This window comes from Esox lucius, chromosome 11, assembly GCF_011004845.1.
Source record: "Esox lucius isolate fEsoLuc1 chromosome 11, fEsoLuc1.pri, whole genome shotgun sequence".
Classification (NCBI taxonomy): domain Eukaryota; kingdom Metazoa; phylum Chordata; class Actinopteri; order Esociformes; family Esocidae; genus Esox; species Esox lucius.
The window spans coordinates 8,428,820-8,453,451 of record NC_047579.1 but is presented as its reverse complement, the minus strand read 5'-3'; the positions used below and the strand labels follow the sequence as shown (position 1 = coordinate 8,453,451).

General features: G+C 44.0%; 1 protein-coding gene across 1 annotated transcript in view; it reads right to left on the bottom strand.

The window, feature by feature from the left end:
- The window catches only part of LOC106024498 (zinc finger protein 420-like), a 99,064-nt gene extending 74,753 nt beyond the window's left edge, over window positions 1-24,311 (bottom strand). The window contains exons 1-3 of the mRNA XM_034295439.1: window positions 24,191-24,311; window positions 21,585-21,819; window positions 14,382-15,907 (exon numbers count right to left, since the gene is read on the bottom strand). Coding sequence (XP_034151330.1) covers window positions 14,652-15,907; window positions 21,585-21,819; window positions 24,191-24,193 — 1,494 coding nt within the window. The 5' untranslated portion in view covers window positions 24,194-24,311 and the 3' untranslated portion in view covers window positions 14,382-14,651. Of the gene's footprint in view, window positions 15,908-21,584; window positions 21,820-24,190 lie in introns of the transcript that reaches the window.
- Between the last annotated feature and the right edge of the window lie 321 nt (window positions 24,312-24,632).

Below are 24,632 nucleotides of genomic sequence, written 5' to 3'. Positions count from 1 at the left end.
ATGCAAAGATTGTATAGCAGTAACGGTAGGGGGAATAACACCTGAGTATTTGAGCATACCTGAGTAAATGGAATAGTGCAAAAGAGCATAAAACAAATATAACAGCAGTGCAGGTAACATGTATGCTACTATGCAATGGGGGGAATATCAGAGAAAATAGAGTAAAGCTGTGCAAAACCGTGCATGAATGATGGAAGAGAGTTAACACACACAGTGATCAGACAAGAGCTCAGACAGACCTTCTTTGGTAGGCAGTGAGAAGTACAGGAGTTTCAAGGAGTTTTTTTTGTAAAATCGTTCCAGTCGTTGGCAGCTGAGGACTGGAAAGAGTGGCAGCCAAAGGAGGTGTGGGCTTTTGGGGTGACCAGAGAAATGTATCTACTTGAGTGCAGGCTGCAGGTAGGTAGGGCTATGGTGACCTTAGGTACGACAGGACATTACCTAGCAAGGACTTCTAAGAGAGTTGGTACCAGTGAGTTAAGCGCCGAAAAAGTGGTCCAGCCAACGAATGCGTAGAGATTGCAGTGGTGGGTGTTGTATGGGGCTCTAGTAACGAAGCCTATGGCACTGTGGCAGACTGCATCCAGTTTTTTAAGGAGACAGTTTGAGGCAGTTCTGTAGATGACATCACTGAAATCTAGAATTGGTACGATTGTCATTTTCACCAAGTTTGGAATCATGAGTGAAGGAGGACCTGTTGCTGAATAGGAAGCCGATCCTAGACTTCATTTTAGATTGGAGTTGGTTTATCTGGGGATGAAAAGAGATGGAAATGCCAAACCAGACACCAATGTATCCAGTGGTGTTTTTATATGTAAAAATTGTGTGGGGCACAAACCATTTCAAAATATATGATACATACCAATAAAGCTACAAAACTCCCTCTGGCTACTGATGTATTCATTTAACATATCAACAAACAGCGTGACTCCACAAAACACTTAACGACAGAACGGCTTGCTTCTACCAGGTGTTGTAGTACACATACTTGAGAGAGAGAGAGACCTTCTTGTGTAATTGCTCTCCTTCTCTCTCACACACAAGTAAAATTACCACTGGCCATAAAATATACAAACCTAAATTAGGAATGCAACCAAGCTCAGAACCAATGGGCCTACAGGGCCATATGCAAACAGCAATGAGCTCAACACTACTGAAGGCCACAACGAAGCAGAAAGACAACCTTTTAGGGATACAGATCCATTCTATGACAACAACCTTAATAGATAAGCATGGACACACTGACACTCGACACCATCTATATCAATCGATCCAGCACAAAAATATGACCAATGCACAGAGCAGGACCACAAAGGCAGGATGATAAAATATGCTTTCAATCACCAAGGCTGAGGGCTCACTTGAAGAGAAAGGTGGTACTTTGATTACTTTGGGAATGAAATCATGTTGCTGCTGAATCAGCTGGCTTTCGATGGACAACATGGCCAATGCGTTGAGTCGAGGCTGTCCCATGGTGATACGAGTGAAGGTTTTTACCCTCTTCAAGGTGGAAAGGTTCCTCTCTGACTCGGATGTCGTCATAGATGTTGTTATGATAATAGTCAGCAGAGTGACGGTCTCAGCAAAAGCCTCCTCTAGGTTGTTCTCATGGATGGATCTTAACAGAGACAGGGCCATCTTACCAGGGTGAAGCTCAGTGTCAGCTCAGACTTCAACTTTTCCTCATTTTCTAGAGGCCATAGTTTCACCGCACAGTCAAGTGCATATGTAGGGAATGACAGGACCAATTGCGGGAAGAGCGAGTTGTCAACCAGCTTGGCAGCAACCAGGTGGTCACTTGGTGAAAACCTCTGCTCCACCTGGGAGATGACTGCGTCGCATGCCTCCTTCATCACCAGCGCTGTGTTGGTTACTCGTCGGTCTGGCTTGTCTGTTCCATCGTGAACTGTGGCAGTCCATTCATCAGTTTGCTTCCGCATATTCTGGACATTCTCCTTGGAACGGGTGAGCGCACCCAGGTTTTTTTGACAGGCCGTATGCCTCACTTATGGGGGCCTTATCTCATCCAGGTTGCGTGCGTATGTCCTCCATACACAGGAGCAGCGCAGCATGGTTTCCCAAACTGCATTGACAGTTCTACTTTTTTGGACAGTACATGTTTTGGAGTGCCAGTGAAAAAGGTGGCAAAAGCAGTTAAATCTGCAAAGAACACCTTCAGGATGCTCATCCTTGCTGAACAAAGTTGCTGCAAGTTCAGGTTCAGCTGGTGAGCATAGCAGTGAACAAACTGGGCATTGGGGTATGTTTATTTCATTAGCGTCTGTACCCCTCTGACGTTTCCAATCATTACAGCCGCACCATCACAAGTCTGAGCGAACAGCTTTCCTCCCAGCTTCGGTTGTTCCAGCACACCCTTGATGCTATTAGAGAGGCCAAGTCCAGTTTTATCTTTGACTTCCACAAACTCCAAAAACCTCTCTGTCACTGTATTGTCAGGCAACATATATCGCATCACAACTACCATTTGTGATTTACAGGAGACATCAGTTATCTTATCTGCCTGTATGGCAACAAATTATGACTCGTCCACTTGCTTGGCTATCTCCTCCCTGTACACTTCATACATATGGTCCAACACAGTGGTTCTCATCCGGTGGGACCCGCCCCCAGCGCGAGTAGGCTACAGGATGTGAGAAAAAATAAAATCAGAAAAAATACAATTCACGAAAAATCCCCCCATGTTGAAATGCAAGTGGTTGGACTATTATAACACACAAATCATCCTCCTGGCAACTGTGAGAAAGCATGTCTTTTCCTAATGTCCTAAATGTATGATAATCCTATACTCTAGTTAAACAACACACAACACAGAGGAAGAATGTTTGAGTAGGTGCTATATGAGGTGCACATAGTTATCAGCTGTTGTCTATTATTAGAGGAGCACCAGGACTCAAGAATGGACACTATACCAAACAAGGTTAGGATGCATATGTAAAACACATCTATATGATTGGCAGACGTCCAGAAAGTAGGATGTACTGGTCTTTGGTTTAGTATATATATATGCTGTTTAAGACCATGACATTTGGAGAAGCACAGAGACATCTGGGAAGACCGTGAAGAGAGAGATCGGAAGAAGACAGAACATCTAAGAAAGACATGTACTATATTTTGTGAATAAACAACAAGGAACGCTTCTCCCCCTGACTTGGGTCCTTTATTGTTCTACAAAAAGAGCCATAAGCCAACAGTTGGTGCCGTGACCCGGATAGGTTGGGTTCTGAGATCAATTTCATCAAACATCCATCGTTGATCAAGAGGAGAAGATTGCTGACGGTGCACACCCATTTGGGAGTTGGTTTCCTAATCCTCTGACAGTGGTTGGTGAGTCAGAATCTACACCTTTTAAAGAACCAATGGTCAGGTTTTATGTTGTAATAGTACATGCAATTGAGTGATATGTATCCAAGTACACTATCTGTAGTGTGAAATCTTCCCTGTTGTGATGGGAAGTGCTTACTAGACTGAGTAGTAAGTGACACATGTGTAAAGTCCTGATATAGGCCACTGTTTAGTGCAAAGCTTCGTTATTCATCTAGGAGTCCTTGTTATTTGGATAGCAGGTTGACACGTGTGTAGTAATTGCAATAATAAATCTTGTACAAGTAAGGTGAAGAAAAGAAATGACGTCTTTAATTGAAAAAACTACATTAGAAAAAAAGGGGACTGCAGCCCCGACTAATATTACAATTGAGGAAATTACTAAATCATTAGCTGATGACATAAAAAAAAGCCTGAAATTAGATGAGTGTCTCCAAGAGATATTGAAAAAATATGCTATTGTTCCAGGAAAAGATAATTTATGGAATCTTTCTGATATACAGAAAACATGGGGAAAAATTCAGAGAATGTCTGATGGATTACAAAAAACACGCTGGTCGTTGATTGTGTTATCAGAGATTAGGAAAAGGAATGATACATTTCTTAAAGATAACCATGAAAAAGCTGTGAGAAAGGAGAAAGAAAATGTTAGGGCATTGGCTGAACAGAAACAGAAAAAGGAGGAGGAACTGAACAAGCTGAAGGGAGAGAGAGTGGACAAAGTGGCTCCTCCCCCAGTTAAAATAACCCCCTCCTCATTGTACCCTCAAGCTGAAATGAAAAAAGCAGCCAAGGCATCAGGTATCTGGGATCCGACATGGAGTGACCTCCCTGGTTGGGACTCTTTAGACTCAGATGATGATTCTAGTGATGACGAAATAAATGTCAGACCTCTGAAGTCCAAGTTAGTGAGACCAGACAAAGGGGGAAAGAAGGTTTTAATGACCTATCATAACCCTGCTGAACCAAAACAACTTGATGAATGGTCTAAACATTTAAAACATCCCCGTGAGGTGGGAATGAAGACATGGGATGCTATTAAACGCTACAAGACAATCTATAATTTGCATCCCATGGATGGAGTGCAACTCCTTGGGTTTGTTTTGACAAACCGTGAATCCATTCTGTTACAAGACAAGGTTGTTACTGCATTAGGTGAGGACGGCCAAGATAACAGAAGTGGATGGAAGGCAGTACAGGCATATGTCAAAGACTTGACCAATGTCACCACAAATTGGGGAGAGATAACCAGATGTGTTCAAAAGCCAAAGGAATCATTCTTAGATTTTGAAGAACGATTTAGGGCTGTTGTGATCAGACACAGTGGTTTACCTGGAGTGGAGGATGATGATGCGCTCACTGACATAAAAAATGGCGCTATTCTTCATCAATTGATGCAATCCATACATGAAGATCTGAGAAAAACATATGTTGCTACTACTAAAAACTGGGATAAAGCTACATATGGAGAAACAGCTGATGCTTTAGCAAGACTGGATAGAGACATGAATCAACACAATGTCACTAGGCCACCTGTCATCAGATTGATGCAGGTAGAAAACGCATCTAAAGCAATTAAAAACCGACCAAGTAAGATCCAAGGGGCGTGTTACTACTGTGGAATCCCTGGCCACAGGGAACAGGATTGTTATAAGAAGAACAAAAGGGCCAAGACCGGGTCAAACAGAAACCAAGGTACTTGGAAAAAGGACCACAATCCTAATGACACAATGTTAATGCAAAAATTTAAAGAACTCTCTCATGAGCAACAGCAAAGGTTGCTGGAAGCGGTGGAGGGAAACTAACAGACCCCCTCTTACGGCCCATCTCTGCTGGAGTACACATGAAGTCTGATGGGATATATGTGAATATGCTGGTTAACAACTACCCGATTGATTTTTTAGTGGACACAGGAGCAGAAGTTACTGTGATGCCCACATCCTATGTAAAACACATACATCCTGTGTACAACGGCAAGAAGATGAGAGCTACGGGTGTGGGGGGGGGGAAAACAGATATGCAACAAACTGAACCATTATCATTTTCTATTGGTCCAATGACAATTGACGCTGAGATATGGGTTGGTCCGTTTGATCAGCCTATTTTGGGCCTTGATGTTATCATGAAACTGGACTCAACATTGGACATCAATGAAGGAGAGGTGACATGGCGAATCAGAAAGGTTGAAACAACAAATTTAAAAGACCACCCTATATGGACCACCAAAAAGAATGAGTGTGGTAAATTGGATATGGACCCTGTACGCCTTATAGGTGAAGCACCGCCTTGCACAAAACAATACCCTATCAGTAAAGAAGCCATGGCTGCAACCAAGGTAGTTATTGGAGATTTACATAACATGGGTGTTGTGGAAAAGACACATTCTGCATCGAATAGCCCGGTCTGGCCGGTGAAAAAACCAACAGGAGCATGGCGTGTGACTGTAGACTACAGGAATGCAAATGAAACCATTTCCAAACTTACCCCACTGGTGGCAGACACATCTACTATTTTCACCTCACTGTCACCTGAACACTCTGTTTTTTCTGTGATTGACATGGCTAATGGCTTTTGGTCAGTACCATTACATCCTGATGTCAGACCGTGGCTTGCCTTTACTGTAGACGGTCAGCAGTATCAATGGACACGCCTACCGCAGGGTCTACACAATAGCCCCTCCATATACCATCAGGCGTTGCGGAAGCATCTACAAGACTTGCCTCCAATGTCTTCGGTTGTCATACAATATGTGGACGACATCCTATTGGCATCTGAAGATGAGATGACACATGCACGGGACCTCCGAACACTGCTGGACCATCTACATGCAAAAGGTCACAAGGCCAGCCCTGACAAAGCACAAATCATGCAGCCACAGGTCACCTATCTAGGGCAGCTAGTCTCACAGGGGAAGCGGGAAATGACTCAAAGTCGCACTGCGGCCATCCAAGCTGCAAAGGAACCCACTACCATTAAAGATGTACGTTCTTTCATGGGCCTGTGTAACTACAACAGATGTTGGGTGGATTCGTTTGCTGAAATAGCACAACCCCTCAATGATCTCCTGAAGGGTGACCCTGACTCAAAGGCTCCAGTTCAGTTCACAGAACAACAGAAAGATGCCTTTGTCAAACTCAAGATGGCACTGTCATCAGTACCTGCTCTGGGCATTCCGGACTCAGGACAGCCATTCACCCTTTTTGTGGCTGAAAAAGATGGCTACATGACATCAGTTCTGACACAAGACCATGGAGATCGCCAAAAGCCTGTGGGTTACTACTCTAAGAAATTGGATGATGTAGCCTTAGGCTGGGGTCCTTGTCTGAGAGCTATGCAGGCCACCTACATTGCTGTATCCCTGGTATCACCTCTTGTTCTTGACCAACAGCTTATCATCAAATGCCCACATGCTGTGCACACTCTCTTGACTATGAACCGAGCTGCACAAGTTACAGCTGCACGCTGGAACAAATGGTCCACAGTCTTAGAGGCGCCTAATATCAGCATACAGCGTGGTACACCCTCTAATCCTGCCACCTTGATGCTCCCGCCTGATTCCACATTGCTTGAACACGACTGTTGTGAGTTGGTTTTGGACCAGCTCTGTGATGAATTCACAAAAGTCCATCCTCTTGTGAATCCTGAACTTGTTTTCTATACTGACGGTTCCAGCATTGTGGAGGGGGGAGAGAGGAAGGCAGGATGGGCAGTAACTACATCAAGTGATGTAGTGGCATCTGGTGTTTTACCAGCAGGAACATCAGCACAAGTTGCCGAGCTAGTGGCTCTGACAGAAGCATGTAAACAGGCTGAAGGGAAAACAGCGAACATCTACACTGATTCAAGGTATGCATTTGGTGTCACACATGATTTTGGAAAAATCTGGAAGAATAGAGGATTCATGACATCACTGGGGGCTCCCGTGAAGAATGGACCAGAAGTAATGGCACTACTGGAAGCTCTCCAGTTACCAGTTCAAGTTGCAATCATGAAAACAAAAGCACATGGCAAGATCCTCACAGATGAGAACAAAGGCAATGATCTGGCGGATAGGGCTGCGAAGGCAGCTGCCAAGCGGACACCACTATCACCCAGACTCATGAGAAGATATACAGTGGACACTCTCCAGCACATCAAAGAAATGCAGAACAATGCACCAAAAGATGAAGTATGGGAATGGATGTCTGCAGGATGCAAACTCAACAAAGAAGGTGTGTGGAAATACAACCTTAGGTGGGTAGCACCAAACGCACTCCTCCCATACCTAATAACTCAGATTCACTCTTTGGGACATGTTGGTGTTGACAAAATAATCTACCGTTTCATTGGAAAATGGTGGAACCCTGGTGTGCGGAAGGAAGCTGAAACTATCGTAGCAAACTGCAACATCTGTATGGGAAACAATACAAAGGGAAAAGTGAAAGCTCAGACACGTCGGGCACCTGCCCCGCCAGGACCCTTCAGACACTTACAGCTTGACTACATCACTCTGCCTAAGAGTAAAGGATTTGAAGACGTGTTGGTAATTGTTGACCGTTTCTCACGATGGGTGGAGGCTTATCCTACCAAGAAAGGGACAGCACAGCACACCGCAAAAGTTCTGATTCGTGAAATAATTCCCAGATGGGGATTACCGGAACAATTGGACTCTGATCAAGGAACTCACTTTACTGGGAAAGTGTGTCAGGAGGTAGCCCGCCTCCTGGGCATAGACTGGCGACTACATTGCCCTTACCATCCACAATCAAGTGGTCATGTGGAACGCCAAAACCAGGTTGTGAAGAGCAGATTAGCAAAAATGCATCAAGAAGGAATAGCGTGGCCTGATGCGCTGCCTACCGTCTTGTGCAGTATAAGAGCTACACACAACAAGACTACAGGGTTAAGTCCGTTTGAGGTTGTCACAGGCAGGCCTATGTCACTACCAGGCACGCTAGACCTGAGAAAAGCAGATATACACATCATGAGTGATACTATGCTTAATTACTGTATGCAACTGTCAGAATCAGTAGCAGAGGCAGACAAACAGGTCAAGGAAGCGTGGGGAACAACCCCCGAGGGGGGACATGATGTAGTGCCAGGACAATGGGTAATGATAAAGAAACACCTTACAGAGACATTAGGAGCAAAGTGGGAAGGCCCTTACCAAGTTTTACTTGTCACCAGATCAGCAGTGAAGGTACAGGGTAAACCAAGGTGGATACATGTTACTCATTGCAAAGTGGTACAACATGACGAAGAGCAGAGCCTTGAGACTACAGAACCGGTTGCAATAGGCAACCGGGGGCCCATCTCGGGTGAAGATGCATAGAAAGGGATCAGAATCTGATACATTTTCATGCAACCACTGCAACCGTCATTTAGCAAAATTGAGGCTGATTATCTACCTTTTCATAGAAACACCCATACTCTCACTTTCTCTCTTTGTTCTTTTTGCAGGTTATGCAGATTATCTACCTGACCCTACGACAACACGAACTGTATCCTGGTCTTTCCTAACTCTACACAGATAAAGTGACATATGGGATCAGCATCAAGACCATCCTAATTGACCAACGGACGGGAAGAAGAATTCTTCACAATTGTTATGTGCCAAATAGAACCATTGTGATTGATATTTGTGTTGGATTAAATACTAGTTAGGAATTAGTTAGCCACTAGGGAAGTAGATTCTTACACTACTGAGGTATATAGATCACGATGTTCATGTTAATTGTTTCTTTGTGTTTCCTGGTGGTACAGTGTGGTGGTGCTCTAGTCCCAAACATTGATGCACATAGACATGAGGATGGTCATCATGGTATTAATACATTTTTGGCCCTTTCCCTACGATTTGCCAGGACGATTAACCAGAGTAGTTGTTGGATTTGCACCCATACACCGTTCACTGCTAAAGGAGGTATTCCCTTAGGAGTCATTCCATTCAATCAGTCTGAGATGTTAGGGATCTGGAGAGACCTCAGTTGGTTCAAATTTTCTATATGCAATAATTGGGGTGTTAATGACAGCTACTTGCACTCTCGCGGACCAAATTCTTCTGACCCCTGCTGGAGGGAACCTAAACGATCTGGATGCATTTCAGTCCAGGATCATGTAACATCTTTAGGTGTGCCTGTGAAATCATGGCGTCATAGTTATATGCCAGCCTTTGATAGAAACAGCCCTGATTTCTGGCGTCGTCCGCCACATATAGTAGTTACTAATCCACCTAGGGGATGGTTGTGTATACAGCGAGAACAATCCAAAAGCCTAATGGAACAATATTCGAATGCTTTTGTGTTTGTAGGCCGTAGTTATTGCAACCAAACAGCGGATCTCTCTATATGTGATGGTACTACTATCCCTGAGTGTTTGATGTATGCCAATATAACCCTCAAGAATGGCACTGAATCTGTATTTTATGCTAACACCTTAGGTAACTTAATAACTACGGGTATGATTGCTCCTAATGGAACTCATTTCATTTGTGGCCCCAATGCCTATCCATGGCTCCCACCTTTATGGCGAGGATCATGTTATTTGGGTTATGTAATTCCACATGTGAGACTGAGTACAGATTCTCCCTTTAAAACACGACATTCACGAGCTATTACAGAAACTGAAAGGTTTTTTGCTATTGCATTCCCTCCCTATGGCACTGCCATGTTGGCAAGAGAAGTTATTAGTATGGCTAGCTCTTTGGAGGCTTTAGCTAACATGACCTCTGAAAGTTTGACATTGCAGTCAGCTGAGATGGTCGCCCTTCGTACTGTTACAATGCAAAATAGACTTGCTCTTGATTACATATTGTCGGCTCAGGGGGGAACCTGTGCAGTTATCGGGACTGAATGTTGTACCTACATACCTGATAACTCTGAAGAACTGACTGATTTGGCTGGTAAAATCCGTGAGGAAGGTGCTAAATACGATAATTACAATCCTGATGTTTTAGGTTTTTCTACATGGTTGTCATCTATTTTTGGTAAATGGGGGGGTTCTCTGCTGAACATGTTTATGCCAGTGGTGGTTGTAGTGTTGGTCTTTTTTATCTTGATAACACTTGCCAAGTGTGCTGTCGACAGGTGTCTGTCACTCAAAGTAAGGCGCATGCGCCCACGGGACCTACGCGAGTACAGGCCGTGCCCGTATCAGCTTCAGTGTGCCCAGGGTGACTGTGATACCTGTGCTGACCAACACCGTACTCCCTCACAGGATTGTGTTGTAAAGGACATGAGTACCATCACTCCCACCGTCTATCTCTAATTTTAATGTGCATGTGTAGGTAACCACAAGTGTACCTCTTTCATCATTAGGATGTGAGATGTATTAGCTCGCTTTATTATTTGTATTCTTAGTAACTTTTTTCCTTCTCTTCTTTTTACAAAGGAAGTGTTGTTATTCTTTACAGACTTGTTGTTATGACATGTAAATTTTACTTTAATGGTACTTTAATGTCATAGGGGGGAATTGTGAGAAAGCATGTCTTTTCCTAATGTCCTAAATGTATGATAATCCTATACTCTAGTTAAACAACACACAACACAGAGGAAGAATGTTTGAGTAGGTGCTATATGAGGTGCACATAGTTATCAGCTGTTGTCTATTATTAGAGGAGCACCAGGACTCAAGAATGGACACTATACCAAACAAGGTTAGGATGCATATGTAAAACACATCTATATGATTGGCAGACGTCCAGAAAGTAGGATGTACTGGTCTTTGGTTTAGTATATATATATGCTGTTTAAGACCATGACATTTGGAGAAGCACAGAGACATCTGGGAAGACCGTGAAGAGAGAGATCGGAAGAAGACAGAACATCTAAGAAAGACATGTACTATATTTTGTGAATAAACAACAAGGAACGCTTCTCCCCCTGACTTGGGTCCTTTATTGTTCTACAAAAAGAGCCATAAGCCAACACAACTTTTGTGTCAAAAGCGACTAGTCACAAATCTAGTGACATGTATATAGCATATTTGTCATAATTTAAACAAGTCTCCTTAAGAGAAACGGTATCTGTGTGTGTGTGTGTGTGTGTGAGAGAGACAGCCCGGACAGCGAGGTTGTCAAGCCCGCAGGGCACTCGTTTGGAGTTTAACTCCAAAAAGACCAGTTAACCAAAGTTAACCACAGGTTCCCGTTGATCTTATGATGGACATGTGTTGTGATATAAACAAACGAACCATCAACTGCGATATAAAAGCCTCTTATTAACGAGAGCAGCTTACAGTGAGATCTCTGTGTAGGACTGTCCGACCGACGAGCTAGCGGCTGGGGCAGGCACTAGCTGGCTGTCGCATCACTTCATGGAGCTTCTCAACTCGGAAAACTTTGAAGTAAATTGTAAATTCCTAAAACGTTGTCAGAAGTGAATTTAGTGATTAATAAGATGGTGAAAACTGTTTTGTGGTGTTTGGAGACTCGAAAGCATGTATCACTCTGCCGTTACTGTGCTCAACGAACAGCGGGTGCTGAAGATTCTTCGCCCTTTTGCGTCGACATATTTGTGTGAGGCAGGATTCTCAAAAATGACAAACAAAATACCGCAATCGGGCACAAATCGAGGATGATTTGAGGCTATGTTTATCAGACATTGCGCCAAGAATTGAGGATCTTTGCAAGGCAAAGCAGGCTCAGGTCTCACATTAACATCGCCAACCTGCAAGCTTCTGTAAAAAATGCAGATGATATGCCTCCTATTAGGCCTATTAATAAAAACAATAATAGAGGTCTGGTGCCAATTCCCAATTATAGCAATAGCCTAGTAATGATAATAGGCCTACTACTACTCATAATAATAATAATGCCTGCAAGCTCACATTAGAAGTATGGTGCTAGTGCCAATTATAACAATAGCCTAGTAATGATAATAGGCCTACCTACCGCTACTGATAATAATAATAATGTGTGGGCCTAAAAATAGTAGCCTAGGGGGCTATTTATCTATGCAAGGTGGTGTAGTGGGTGTGGCGCCGGGAAGGAACCAGCTTTGGGGGGGGCCCAGCTTGCAAAAGGTCTAACAGTTCGTTTTGTACAGTGCTAGATGTCCCTTTGAAGATGGGCTGAACGTCATAGTGCCTCTGAAGTCTCGAATCTCCCTCACATTCTCGAAAATAGATCTGAATATTCCAGGATTCAGGGAGTCCACCGACTCGTCGTGCTCCCGCAGTGGGTTTCACATTTTCCACACAGTTTAATACATGTTATGATCCTACTGAGAACGTACCTGTTTTCCTCCACCTGTTTGTTATGCTGCTCAAAGGAGCGCCTGTATGCACTGTCAACTTGGGCTGCGACATTAACCTTTCCAAGTAAGCCCAATTCCACAGCATTGTCCAGATGACTCCTGCTGCTCTCATGTTTTGCAATCCTCTCAGAAAGACGTTTCAAATCTTTGTGACCTGTCCTCGACCAAGTACCATCTCCACCAAATAGCAGACATGGAAAACAGAAGAGTGCCTTCTTTTGTATGCTAACAGTTAGCCACTTTTTCTTCAAAAACCACTCCATGTTAAACCCATGGTAACTTTGACCAGTTTGAGTGATGACAATATCCCGAGGCTGATGGGCACCCAGTCGCTTTACTTCAAGTTTCTCCTCCAAATTAAGGGTTTCAAACTGGTGCTCAAGTATGAAATCCACTTCATTCATTTTCTCAAGTTACCTGGTGTTTGTGAAGCTAACAAGCTAGCTAAGACAATCTACCCTTCTCGCTCTTCTTGCTGACTAATGTTGGCGCCACACAGACAGACAGCCAATCAGGTCTGAATTACAAAATGACACTGTAGTGGGGCTACTGGCTGTCAGCCCCATTTCTCATCAAATTGGTGATCTACATGGATCACACTAACATTCTGAGCATTAATATTAATATTTTCACACGTACAAAGTACATTGCATTGTGAGAGTGGTGCTAGCCCCACATTCACGCTTAGCCTATCGCCCACTACTGTGACCCAAGTCTGTCAGGTTGACAACTTCACCTCCTCCACCCTGATACTGAACACTGGTGTTCGATAAGTCCGCGTGGTGAGGCCCCCTTTTACCACCGAACAATCGAGAGCATTCTAACTAATTGCACCACAATGTGGTTTGGCAGTTGCTCCATAGGCACATCAATACATTCCACTCATCACATTGTTACTCTGCCATCTTCTTTTTTCACTGGTTAGACTCAAAATGCATTTTGTTTTACTGTAATTGTTCAATGACAAAGTTGACTTTAATCTAATCTAATTACAAATTGAAGTTTAGGTAAGGATTTTGAGTTTATTAATTTACAGAAAAATGACTACCCCTTTAGCACTATCAATCATACAACATTTGTGCTCATCTCATTCCTCTTCAGTCCCTCCCCCAGTCAGGAAATAAATAATATTGCACAGCTCAGTGGCTCTTGATGTGGAGGATTACATTTGATATTTGACCAAATAATGAACAGGCCTTTGTTTAAGGGTCATTATCTGTGAAAGTGATCTTGATGTGACCTGGATCAATAAGCACCTAATTAACAGATCATAGGGCTCTCACTTTTGATGAGATCTTGATTTGACCGGATTATAGACTTGTGAATAATCTCTAAATTAACACAGGACAACCTCAGTATTTAAGGGAGGCAAAGGGGTGTGGTAAGATGCAGATGCTACCCATCTGTCTTATGTCAATACAACTCATTCCCTTCACTCTCACACATCACAAGGCACATGTTGTCCTCCCTCCCTCCTAGGTAACCTTCTTAACCCTTGAGGAGGACTTAAAGCATCTGGACAAACTACAGAAAGACACTAATGGGTTATACAGATTTACGATTAACCCTATAATCTGCTGATCCAGATCCCCTCTCCCACATACCTCTACTTATCTAAACATGGGGACCCAGTCCTTTAAACAGTAAGAATAGATCAGTTTAAGAAATTTCCCTAACAGCATTTAGTGTCCTGTGACAGGGAAGCGCCAACCTGAGCATTCAGGTTAGATTCAGTCCACTTTTGATCCATGAACAAAATTAATGCAACCAGAATTCAGGGGAGAATCTTTATTTAAAATATGATGTTGATCTTCCATAGTTCTTACATGTTCTCCAATAATTACAAAGTTAACACAGTCATTTATGCCAGGACACATAGGAGGTCAGTTATTATAGCCAACCATTATACTGACTATTATGCTGCAGTACATCTCCAATATCTGAGAATGGAACTTAAATACCTGTGTATCATCAGGTAAAGACAGGCTTTCTCACAATGGTATGTCCCAACCTACGGTCCAGGGGTCCATTTTGATGCTGATGCTGTAAAACAATTGCTTATCCTCCCGGCCAAGCCTGTCAAATGTCAAAATTACGCTCCAGTGTCAAATGTCCGGTATGGAAGCGCTGGTGACGTTTAAGGCCACGTAACTGAGAGAAACATTTCCCACAGTCAGAACAGGAGTAAGGCTTCTCTCCAGTATGTATGCGCTGGTGACATTTAAAGCTACCAAAGTGAGAGAAACACGTCCCACAGTCAGAACAGGAGTAAGGTTTCTCACCTGTGTGCAATCTCTGATGACAAACAAGATTAGATAATCTAATGAAACACTTCCCACAGTCAGAACAGGAGTAAGGCTTCTCCCCAGTATGTATGCGCTGGTGAACTTTAAGGTGACCTAATTGAGAGAAACACTTCACACAGTCAGAACAGGAGAAAGGCTTCTCTCCAGTATGTATGCGCTGGTGTAATTTAAGGCTACCTAATTGAGAGAAACACTTCCCACAGTCAGAACAGGAGTAAGGCTTCTCTCCAGTATGTATGCGCTGGTGAATTTTAAGGTTAGCTAATCGAGAGAAACTGCTCCCACAGTAAAAACAGGAGTAAGGTTTCTCACCTGTGTGTAATCTCTGATGACGAACAAGATTAGATAATGTAATGAAACACTTCCCACAATCAGAACAGGAGTAAGGCTTCTCTCCAGTATGTATGCGCTGGTGAAATTTAAGGCTACCTAATTGAGAGAAACTTGTCCCACAGTCAGAACAGGAGTAAGGCTTCTCTCCAGTATGTATGCGCTGGTGAAATTTAAGGTGACCAAATTGAGAGAAACTCGTCCCACAGTCAGAACAGAAGTAAGGCTTCTCTCCAGTATGTATGCGCTGGTGAGTTTTAAGGTGACCTAATTGAGAGAAACTCTTCCCACAGTCAGAACAGGAGAAAGGTTTCTCACCTGTGTGCAATCTCTGATGACGAACAAGATTAGATAATCTAATGAAACACTTCCCACAGTCAGAACAGGAGTAAGGCTTCTCTCCAGTATGTATGCGCTGGTGACATTTAAGGTTACCTAATCGAGAGAAACTCTTCCCACAGTCAGAACAGGAGAAATGATTCTCACCTGTGTGCAATCTCTGATGACGAACAAGATTAGATGATCTTATGAAATACTTCCCACAGTCAGAACAGGAGAAAGGCTTCTCTCCAGTATGTATATTAATGTGTTTTTTTAACTGTGATAGCGATGACAATCTTTTTTCAAAATGGGGAAACTTCTTATGCTTGTAGTCTTCCTGTTGTTTCCCGCCAATCATCTCCACTTCAGGAATCCCATCTGTGAAAGACATCAGAAGGGATTTATGGACACATTTTGGGACACAAAATTATCAAGGTTCAAGCAACTAGCATTATTTCACAGCAAAGTGATATAGACCCTTAATACTGCAGTTAGGGCACTACAATCGTTACCTGATTTTGTGGCAGAGGCCTTTTTGAACACTTTGATACAAAACCTTTAAAAGTATTGCTGGGATTAGCCACGCATGCAGACATCATTACCATTGGAGAAACAAAAAACATTTCCTGATGAGAGTGGAGAGTAGGATGTTGTTTGATGGAAGAGAAAAGTCTCAAATAGATGCATTTAATGATGCCTTTGATGATGTTTTCTCTCAAGTCCCAGACACAGTGTGGGGGCCAAGAGAAACCTGGACAATTTGTTTAATACACTCTGTAGAGAATCCAAGTCCAAGGTCTCAGTGATTGAGAAGGCCCAAATTTGGGTATCTGCATTCCCAGATGACAGTTTAGGACTGGGGTAGGCAAATGAAGGCCTGTGAGGAAGTTTAATCCGGTCCTTAGCCCATTCTTATACACCAGAATCTGAATATAAAGTAGGGTAGGGTATCCCAAGGCAAACAGGTCCTAGGCGACGGGTCAAAACCCTTTAATGATGAATTACATTTCGAGCACCGTGACGTTGCCCGGTATGGCGCAGCCGGGGCCCCACCCTGGAGCCAGGCCCAGGGTTGGGGCTCATATGCGAGCGCCTGGTGGCCGGTCCTTTCCCCATGGGGCCCGGCCAGGCTCAGCCCGAACAAGCGACGTGGGGCCGTCTTCCCGTGGGCTCACCACCTACAGGAGAGACCATAAGGGGTCAGTGCGGAGAGGATCGGGCAGCAGTCGAAGGCGGGGGCCTCGACAACACGATCCCTGAACACGGAAACTAGCTCTAGGGACGTGGAACGTCACCTCGCTGGCGGGGAAGGAGCCTGAGATCGTGCATTAGGTTGAGAGGTTCCAACTAGAGATAGTCGGGATCACCTCTATACACGGCTTGGGCTCTGGAACCACACTCTTGAGAGAGGATGGACTCTTCACCACTCTGGAGTTGCCCGTGGTGAGAGGTGGCAGGCTGGTGTGGGGTTGCTTATAGCGCCCCAGCTCTGTCCCCATGTGTTGGAGTTTACCCCGGTGAACGAGAGGGTCGTTTCCCTGCGCCTACGAGTAGGGGAAAGGTCCCTCACTGTGGTTTGTGCCTACGTGCAGAGTACCCAAGCTTCTTGGAGTCTCTGGGAGGGGTACTGGAAAGTGCTCCGACTGGGGACTATCGTTCTACTGGGGGACTTCAACGCACACGTGGGCAATAAAAGTTACACCTGGAGGGGCGTGATTGGGAGGAACGGCCACCCAGATCTGAATCCTTGTGGTGTTCAGTTATTGGACTTCTGTGCTAGTCACAGTTTGTCCATAACGAACACCATGTTCAAGCATAAGGGTGTCCATCAGTGCACATGGCACCAGGACACCCTAGGCCGTAGGTCGATGATCGACTTTGTTGTCATTTCATCTGACCTGCGGACATATGTCTTGGACACTCGGGTGAAGAGAGGGGCGGAGCTGTCAACTGATCACCACCTGGTGGGTGAGTTGGATCCGATGGCGGGGGAGGAAGCTGGACAGACTCGGCAGACCCAAGCGTACTGTAAGGGTCTGCTGGGAACGTCTGGCCGAGACTCCTGTCAGAGAGATCTTTAACTCCCACCTCCGGCAGAGCTTCGACTGGATCTCGAGGGAGGCTGGAGATATTGAGTCCGAGTGGACCATGTTCTCCACCTCCATTGTCAAAGCGGCTGCTCAGAGCTGTGGCCGTAAGGTCTCCAGTGCCTGTCGAGGCGGCAATCCCAGAAGGAAGAGATGCCGGCAAGCTGAAGGAGGAGTCCTATCAGGCCTGGTTGGCTTGTGGGACTCCTGAGGCAGCTGACAGGTACCGGCAGGCCAAGCGGACTGCAGCCCTGGTGGTTGTGGAAGCAAAAACTTGGGCCTGGGAGGAGTTCGGTGAGGCCATGGAGAAGGACTATCGTCTGGCCTCGAAAAAAGATTCTGGCAAACCGTCCGGTGCCTCAGGAGAGGGAAACAGTGCCCTACCAACGCTGTTTACAGTAGAGGTGGGCAGCTGTTGACCTCAACTGGGGAGTTCGTTGGGTGGTGGAAGTCCATCACCAGGGCTGAAGTCACAGAGGTAGTCAAGAAACTCCTCGGTAGCAAGGCACCGTGGGTGGATGAGATCCGCCCTGAGTACCTCAAGTCTCTGGATGTTGAGGGGCTGTGATGGTTGAAACGCCTGTGCTACATCGCGTGGCAGTCGGGGACAGTGCCTCTGGGATGGCAGACCGGGGTGGTGGTCCCTCTTTTTAAGAAGGGGGACCGGAGAGTGTTCCAACTACAGGGGGATCACACTTCTCAGCCTCCCCAGGAAAGTCTATGCCAGGGTAATGGAGAGGAGAATACAGCCGATAGTAGAACCTCGGATTCAGGAGGAACAGTGTGGTTTTCGTCCGGGCCGTGGAACACTGGACCAGCTCTATACCCTCTACAGGTGTCCCTCGCGGCATCCTGTGGAGGGTGCTTCGGGAATATGGGGTCATGGGTCCTTTGCTAAGGGCAGTCAGGTCCCTGTACGACCAAAGCAGGAGCTTGGTCCGCATTGCCGGCAGTAAGTCAGACTTGTTCCCAGTGCATGTTGGACTCCGGCAGGGCTGCCCTTTGTCGCCGGTTCTGTTCGTAATTTTTATGGTCAGAATTTCTAGGCGCAGCCAGGGGCCGGAGGGTGTCAGGTTTGGGGACCACATAATTTCGTCTCTGCTCTTTGCAGATGATGTTGTCGTGTTGGCCCCTTCTAACCAGGACATTCAGCATTCACTGGGACGGTTTGCAGACAAGTGGGAAGCGGTGGGGATGAGAATCAGTACCTCCAAATCCGAGGCCATGGTACTCAGTCGGAAAAGGGTGGCTTGCCCACTTCAGGTTGGTGGAGAGTGCCTGCCTCAAGTGGAGGACTTCATGTATCTAGGGGTCTTGTTCACGAGTGAGGGAAGGATGTAACGGATCGGATCGGTGCAGCTTCTGCAGTAATGCAGTCGATGTATCGGTCTGTCGTGGTGAAAAAAGCTGAGCCGTAATGCGAAGCTCTCGATTTACCGGTCAATCTACGTTCCTACTCTCACATATGGTCATGAGCTTTGGGTCATGACCAAAAGGACAAGATCCCGGATACAGGCGGCCGAAATGAGCTTTCTCCGCAGAGTGGCTGGGCAATCCCTTAGAGATAGTGTGAGAAGCTCGGTTACCCGGGAGGAGCTCAGAGTAGAGCCGCTGCTCCTCCACATCGAGAGGGGTCAGCTGAGGTGGCTTGGGCATCTGTTTCGGAAGCCTCCGGAACGCCTACCTGGGAAGGTTTTCCGGTCCCGCCCCACCGGGAGGAGACTCCGGGAAAGACCTAGGACACGCTGGAGGGACTATGTCTCCCGGCTGGCCTGGGAACGCCTCAGTGTCCCCCCGGAAGAGCTAGAGGAAGTGTCTGGGGAGAGGGAAGTCTGGGCATCTCTGCTAAGACTGCTGCCCCCGCGAACCGGCCCCGGATGAAGCGGAAGATGAAGCCTGAAATCTTTGATGGGAAATGTTGTTGTTGCTCTGCAGATATTTCTGATTCGCCTGTGACTAACTGAGAGGGAGAACGGTCTTTCTCATTGGTAAATATTAATATTTATTATTGTTCCCAGGTGAGTAAGTAAAATAGTTGCAGATTAATTATTTTCATTCAATAATTTCATATATATGTGCATCTCCAAATAATAATCCTGTAAAAAAGTTTAAAAAAGTGACACATTTATATATTGTAGATTCATTAGACTGCAAAATATTTTCAAGCTTTTTTTGTTTCAATTTTGATGACTAGAGCTTACAGCTCATGGAAATCAATAATCCAGTACCACAAAATATTAGAATGAAAAATTTACAATAAAGAAATGTTGACCAGATAAGAGCTCTAATCAGTAAATTAACTCCCTGAACATTATACCTCTGCCTGGTTCAGGACACACAACCACAATCATGGGGCAGACTGCTGACTTGACCATTGTCCAGAAGACATGAGTTGACACCTTCCATAAGGAGGGTAAATCACAGAAGGTCACTGCTGAAAGGGCTGGCTGTTGGCAGTGTCCGGTATCAAAGCATATTCATCGAAAGTAGACTGGAAGGAAAAGGTGTGGTAGAAAAAGGTGCACAAGCAACAGGGTTGACCGCAGCCTTGAGGATTGTCAAGCAAAGCTGATTCAAGAACTTGGGGGAGCTTCATAAGGAGTGGACTGAGGCTGGAGTCACATTCCTAGTGTCAAGCCACTCCTGACCCAGAGACAACGTCAGAAGCGTCGTACCTGGGAGAAGGAGAAAAAGAACTGGAGTAAAGTGGTCCCAAGCCCTCTCTTCAGATGAAAGTTCACTTGCCACTTCATTTGGAAATCAAGGTCCCAGAGTCTAGAGGAAGAGTGGAGATGCACAAACTCCAAGTGGCTTGTCCAGTGTGAAGTTTCCACAGTCAGTGATGATTTTGGGTGTCCTGTCATCTGCTGGTGTTGGTCCACTGTGTTTTATCAAGTCCAGAGTCAATGCAGCCGTCTACCAGGAGATTTTAAAGCACTTCATGATTCCATCAGCTGACAATTTTTATGGAGATGCTGATTTACTTTTCCTAGCAGGACTTGGGAACTGCCCACAGTGCCAAAACATTTGCTACCCATGTAATACTTGCCACTGTGCTTGATTGTCCAGCCAACTCATCTGACTGGAACCCCATTGAGAATCTGACAAGAGGAAAATGAGATACACCAAACCCTACAACACAGGCGAGCTGAAAGCCACAACCACAGGCTGATTGCCTCCATGCAGTTCATGCAGTAATTTGTGCAAAAGGAAACCCAATCAAGAATTTAGTGCATTAATTAATATTCTTAGGAAACATTTGCAGGCGTTATAAGTTAATTAGCTGATTAGAGCTCTTCTCAGGTCGACATTTCTGTATTACACATTTTTTATTGTAATATTTTGAGATACTCGATTTTTTATTTCCATGAGTTGTATGCCGTAATCATCAAGATTGAAAAAAACGCTTGAAATGTTTCACTTTATGTGTAATGAATCTAGAATATATGAAGGTGTCATTTTCTGATCAGAATTACAGAAGAAAATGAACTTTTCTACGTTATTGAAATTTTCTGAGAAGCATTTTGTCCATTGTGTTTTCTTTTGCGTTGAACTATACCTTAGAACTTGTTATTGTAATTTCTTTTAGTGCTGTTTGGGGATGAAAAGTGTGTGATGGCATGTTCACTTATCTGACTACCTATGTCAGAATTTGAGATGGCAGAGCCACCACAGGGAGCCACTAGAGCGCAATGAGACCTGGGAATCCCGACTGTCCATCCCTCCCTCTCTCTGTAATTTGCTGGACAATTTACATTTCCCGTGGGTCTTCCCAGCCAATTGTCATCGAGGCGAGGCTCAAACGTACACCCTGGACAGAAGAACATTTTTAAAATGTTCTGTATTTCTTGATTCTGAGACGACAAAAAATAAGTATAACAATATGGAGAATACTGACAGACAGCTACCCTTTCATTGGTAAAAACAACAAATTACTACATTGACAATAACATTAAACCAGTTCTTACCTTGAGTGAGTAAATCTCCCTCTCCGTAATTAATGATAACCACATTTGTCTCCTCCTCTTCATCTTCAATGGTAACATTCCGTCCCAGCGTTTGACTTTTGTCTTCCAGCTTTAATGATGTCATCTCTGAATCCCCCAATGCCCCCTGAACTTCAATTTCACAATCCGAATCCAGTAAGAACTGTTTGGGCTCAGTGTGGAAGGAGAGCAGCAGGCTGGGATTGTCCCCCCTCTGCTAAAATAAATACAAAATCAGAGCCATAGAAGACTAAAGGACATGTTCGTTGGAAAGAATATTTAATCAATGACAAAATTAATTTTTGACAAAAACAATCACGGTCATAACAGACCTGTGGTCTACGCGTTTTCCTTAACTTGATCCCAGAATGGAGGGAGAATACTTTTCACTTACAGCTCTGAAATGTATCAGTTTCTCTGGTTTTACATTTGATAGGTACGTGTTTAAGAAAAAATAAAAATGTTGTTTCATTCTATAAACTACTGACAACATTATGCCCAAATTCCAAATACTGTCATTTGGAGTTTTTAATTTGTTGAAATTAACAACTGGTCACAATAACCAAAAAAGTATGCCGTTTTCAGACAATGCATGTTCATTTTTCAACAACAAAATACTAATGTTTAACTTAACTATGCAAAAAATTAAGTTTAGAAATCAATATTTGGTGGAATAAACCAGATTTTTTAATCACAACGTTCATGGGTCTTGGCATGCTTTCCACCAGTCTTTCATATTGCTGTTGGGTGACTTTATGCCACTCCTGGCAAAACAATTCAAGTAGCTTGGCTTTGTTTGACAGCTTGTGACCATCTACCTCTTGATCCAATTCCAGAGGTTTTCAAAGGGGTTCAGGTCGGGAGATTGGGCTGGCCATGACAGGGTTTTTCTCTGGTGATCCTCCATCCACCACTTGATTGTCCTGCTGGAAAAACTATTCTCAGAGTTGGGGAACATTGTCAGAGCAGAAGGAATCAGGGGGTTCTTCCAGAATAAACTTGTACTTATGTTGATTCATGCATCCTTCACAAAGGCAAATCTGCACGATTCCAGCTTTGCTGAAGCCTCCCAGATCATCACTGATCCTCAACCAAATTTCACAGTGGGTGGGAGACACTGTGGCTTGTAGGCCCCACCAGGTCTCCGTCTGACCAGGTGTTGAGCAAAGCTGCCTACTCCATTCCTCTACGGTCCATTCTTATGGTCTTTTGCAAACTTCAGCTTGGCTCTTCTTAGCTTGTCATTGATGACAGGCAATTTTTCTAGATTTGCACAACTTCACCCCGGCCCATAGGAGCCTGCTTCGAACCGTCCTCGCCATGCACTTCATCCCAGGTCATCTTATGGTTGTTGAGTGACATTCTAATGAGTTGACATCATCTCGGTCAGTGGACAGATGTTTTAGCCATCTGCCAGTCATTAGCTTTGTTGTCCCCAATGTCTGTTGCTTGACCATGTTCTCTCTTCTTTTTCTCACTCAAAGCTTTTCTTTTAAACTCTTTTCTCCTCCTATTCAAATTACCTTTGAGGTACTACTTGAACTGTTTTTGCCATCCAGCTGGTCCTATTGCAAAAGGATTGGGATTACCATAGCAGTGGTTTTTATACTTTTCCCCAGTAAAGTAGATAATGTGCGATAATAAAATAATCAACCTCATTAGGTAAAATCAGGTGTGCCTGTGTTGGAATCTAACAGACACTGGAATGGAGAGGCTGCCATACATGTAGAGATGCTGATTTAGGAAAAATTAAGAGTGGGATCTTAATTTTTTCCACTGCTGTATATCACAGATTCTAATTTCCTTGGAAAATGACAACAAAAATACATTTCCTTGGAAAATTACAACAAAAATACATTTCTGAATAGTACAGTTTGGAGAAATTTACAGTTTTACATTTGATTATCCGTTAGAAAATAAATTAAAAATGAATGCTAAAGCATCCTGGTCGCAAGATATTAGGATAAATACTTAAAACCTTGCATTAAAAAACTGTAATTTAATTAACTTCTCTTGGTTTAATGCAGTGAATAAAGTCACTATATAGTTAGAAAATTATATAAATAACAAGCATTATGTTAGGTCACAGATATGAGTCAACTACACTGCGATGTGTCTCTTACTCCTTGCTGGGCTCAACATGAGGCACATCTGTAGGCTGGATAGGTAAAAATGTAACAACTCTTCTTCCAGGATGATACTTATATTGTTTTGTTCGTCATGGAGGCCAGTTTCATCATGGAGGCTGAACTAAAGGATTTTTTTTTTATTATTGTTGCGCAGTTCGATGTCAGAATAGGAATGCAAAAGAAATGCTTTCCCACGCGATTAAAAACATCGAATGAAGCCCAGCCAAACGTGGTCACAAACCTTTGCCGTTTCATTCCCTGCTTAACATTAAGAAAAACATGTTCTTCATAAAATGTATTTTGTCACAAAACCACCACGAACCGGAACACATAACTCAAAGCTGTAAAGACAGTTGGACTAAAAAACGATATTTTAGCAAGTTGGAAGAGGAAAGGTAAATTTTTTTTTATCAAAATCAACAAAGATACGACAAAAATAAATGTTCTTTGACCACTTACCATTTTAGCGAAATGTATATTTGTATTTCACAACAACGACATGTCTTGAAAACTAAACCAACCGTTCCAGGATGTACTCGTGCTTTGTTTTCTTCTTCTTCTGCGCTTCTTCTTTTTCTTGTCATTTGTGGCGGATCTCATAGACATAATAAAGAATAGACGCCGCATCGACCGCTACTGCCTACTGGCGCTGACGAGCCGTGGGACCGCCATCTTGGACCGGTCAGCTACTCCACTCAATGTAATGTTTTGATTAGCGTCATGCAGGCAACATTAGAGATTCCGTAGCAACAATAAGACTTCCGGTTTTCGGATTTTGCCTTCAAAATAGAAGTCCGCGGTAAAACGCGATTTTAATCATATTAAATGTATCAATTTTGACACTTTGCTTAGTGTATATTGTAAAAATTTACTCTAGGAAATGTTCAGGAGACTCTATAGA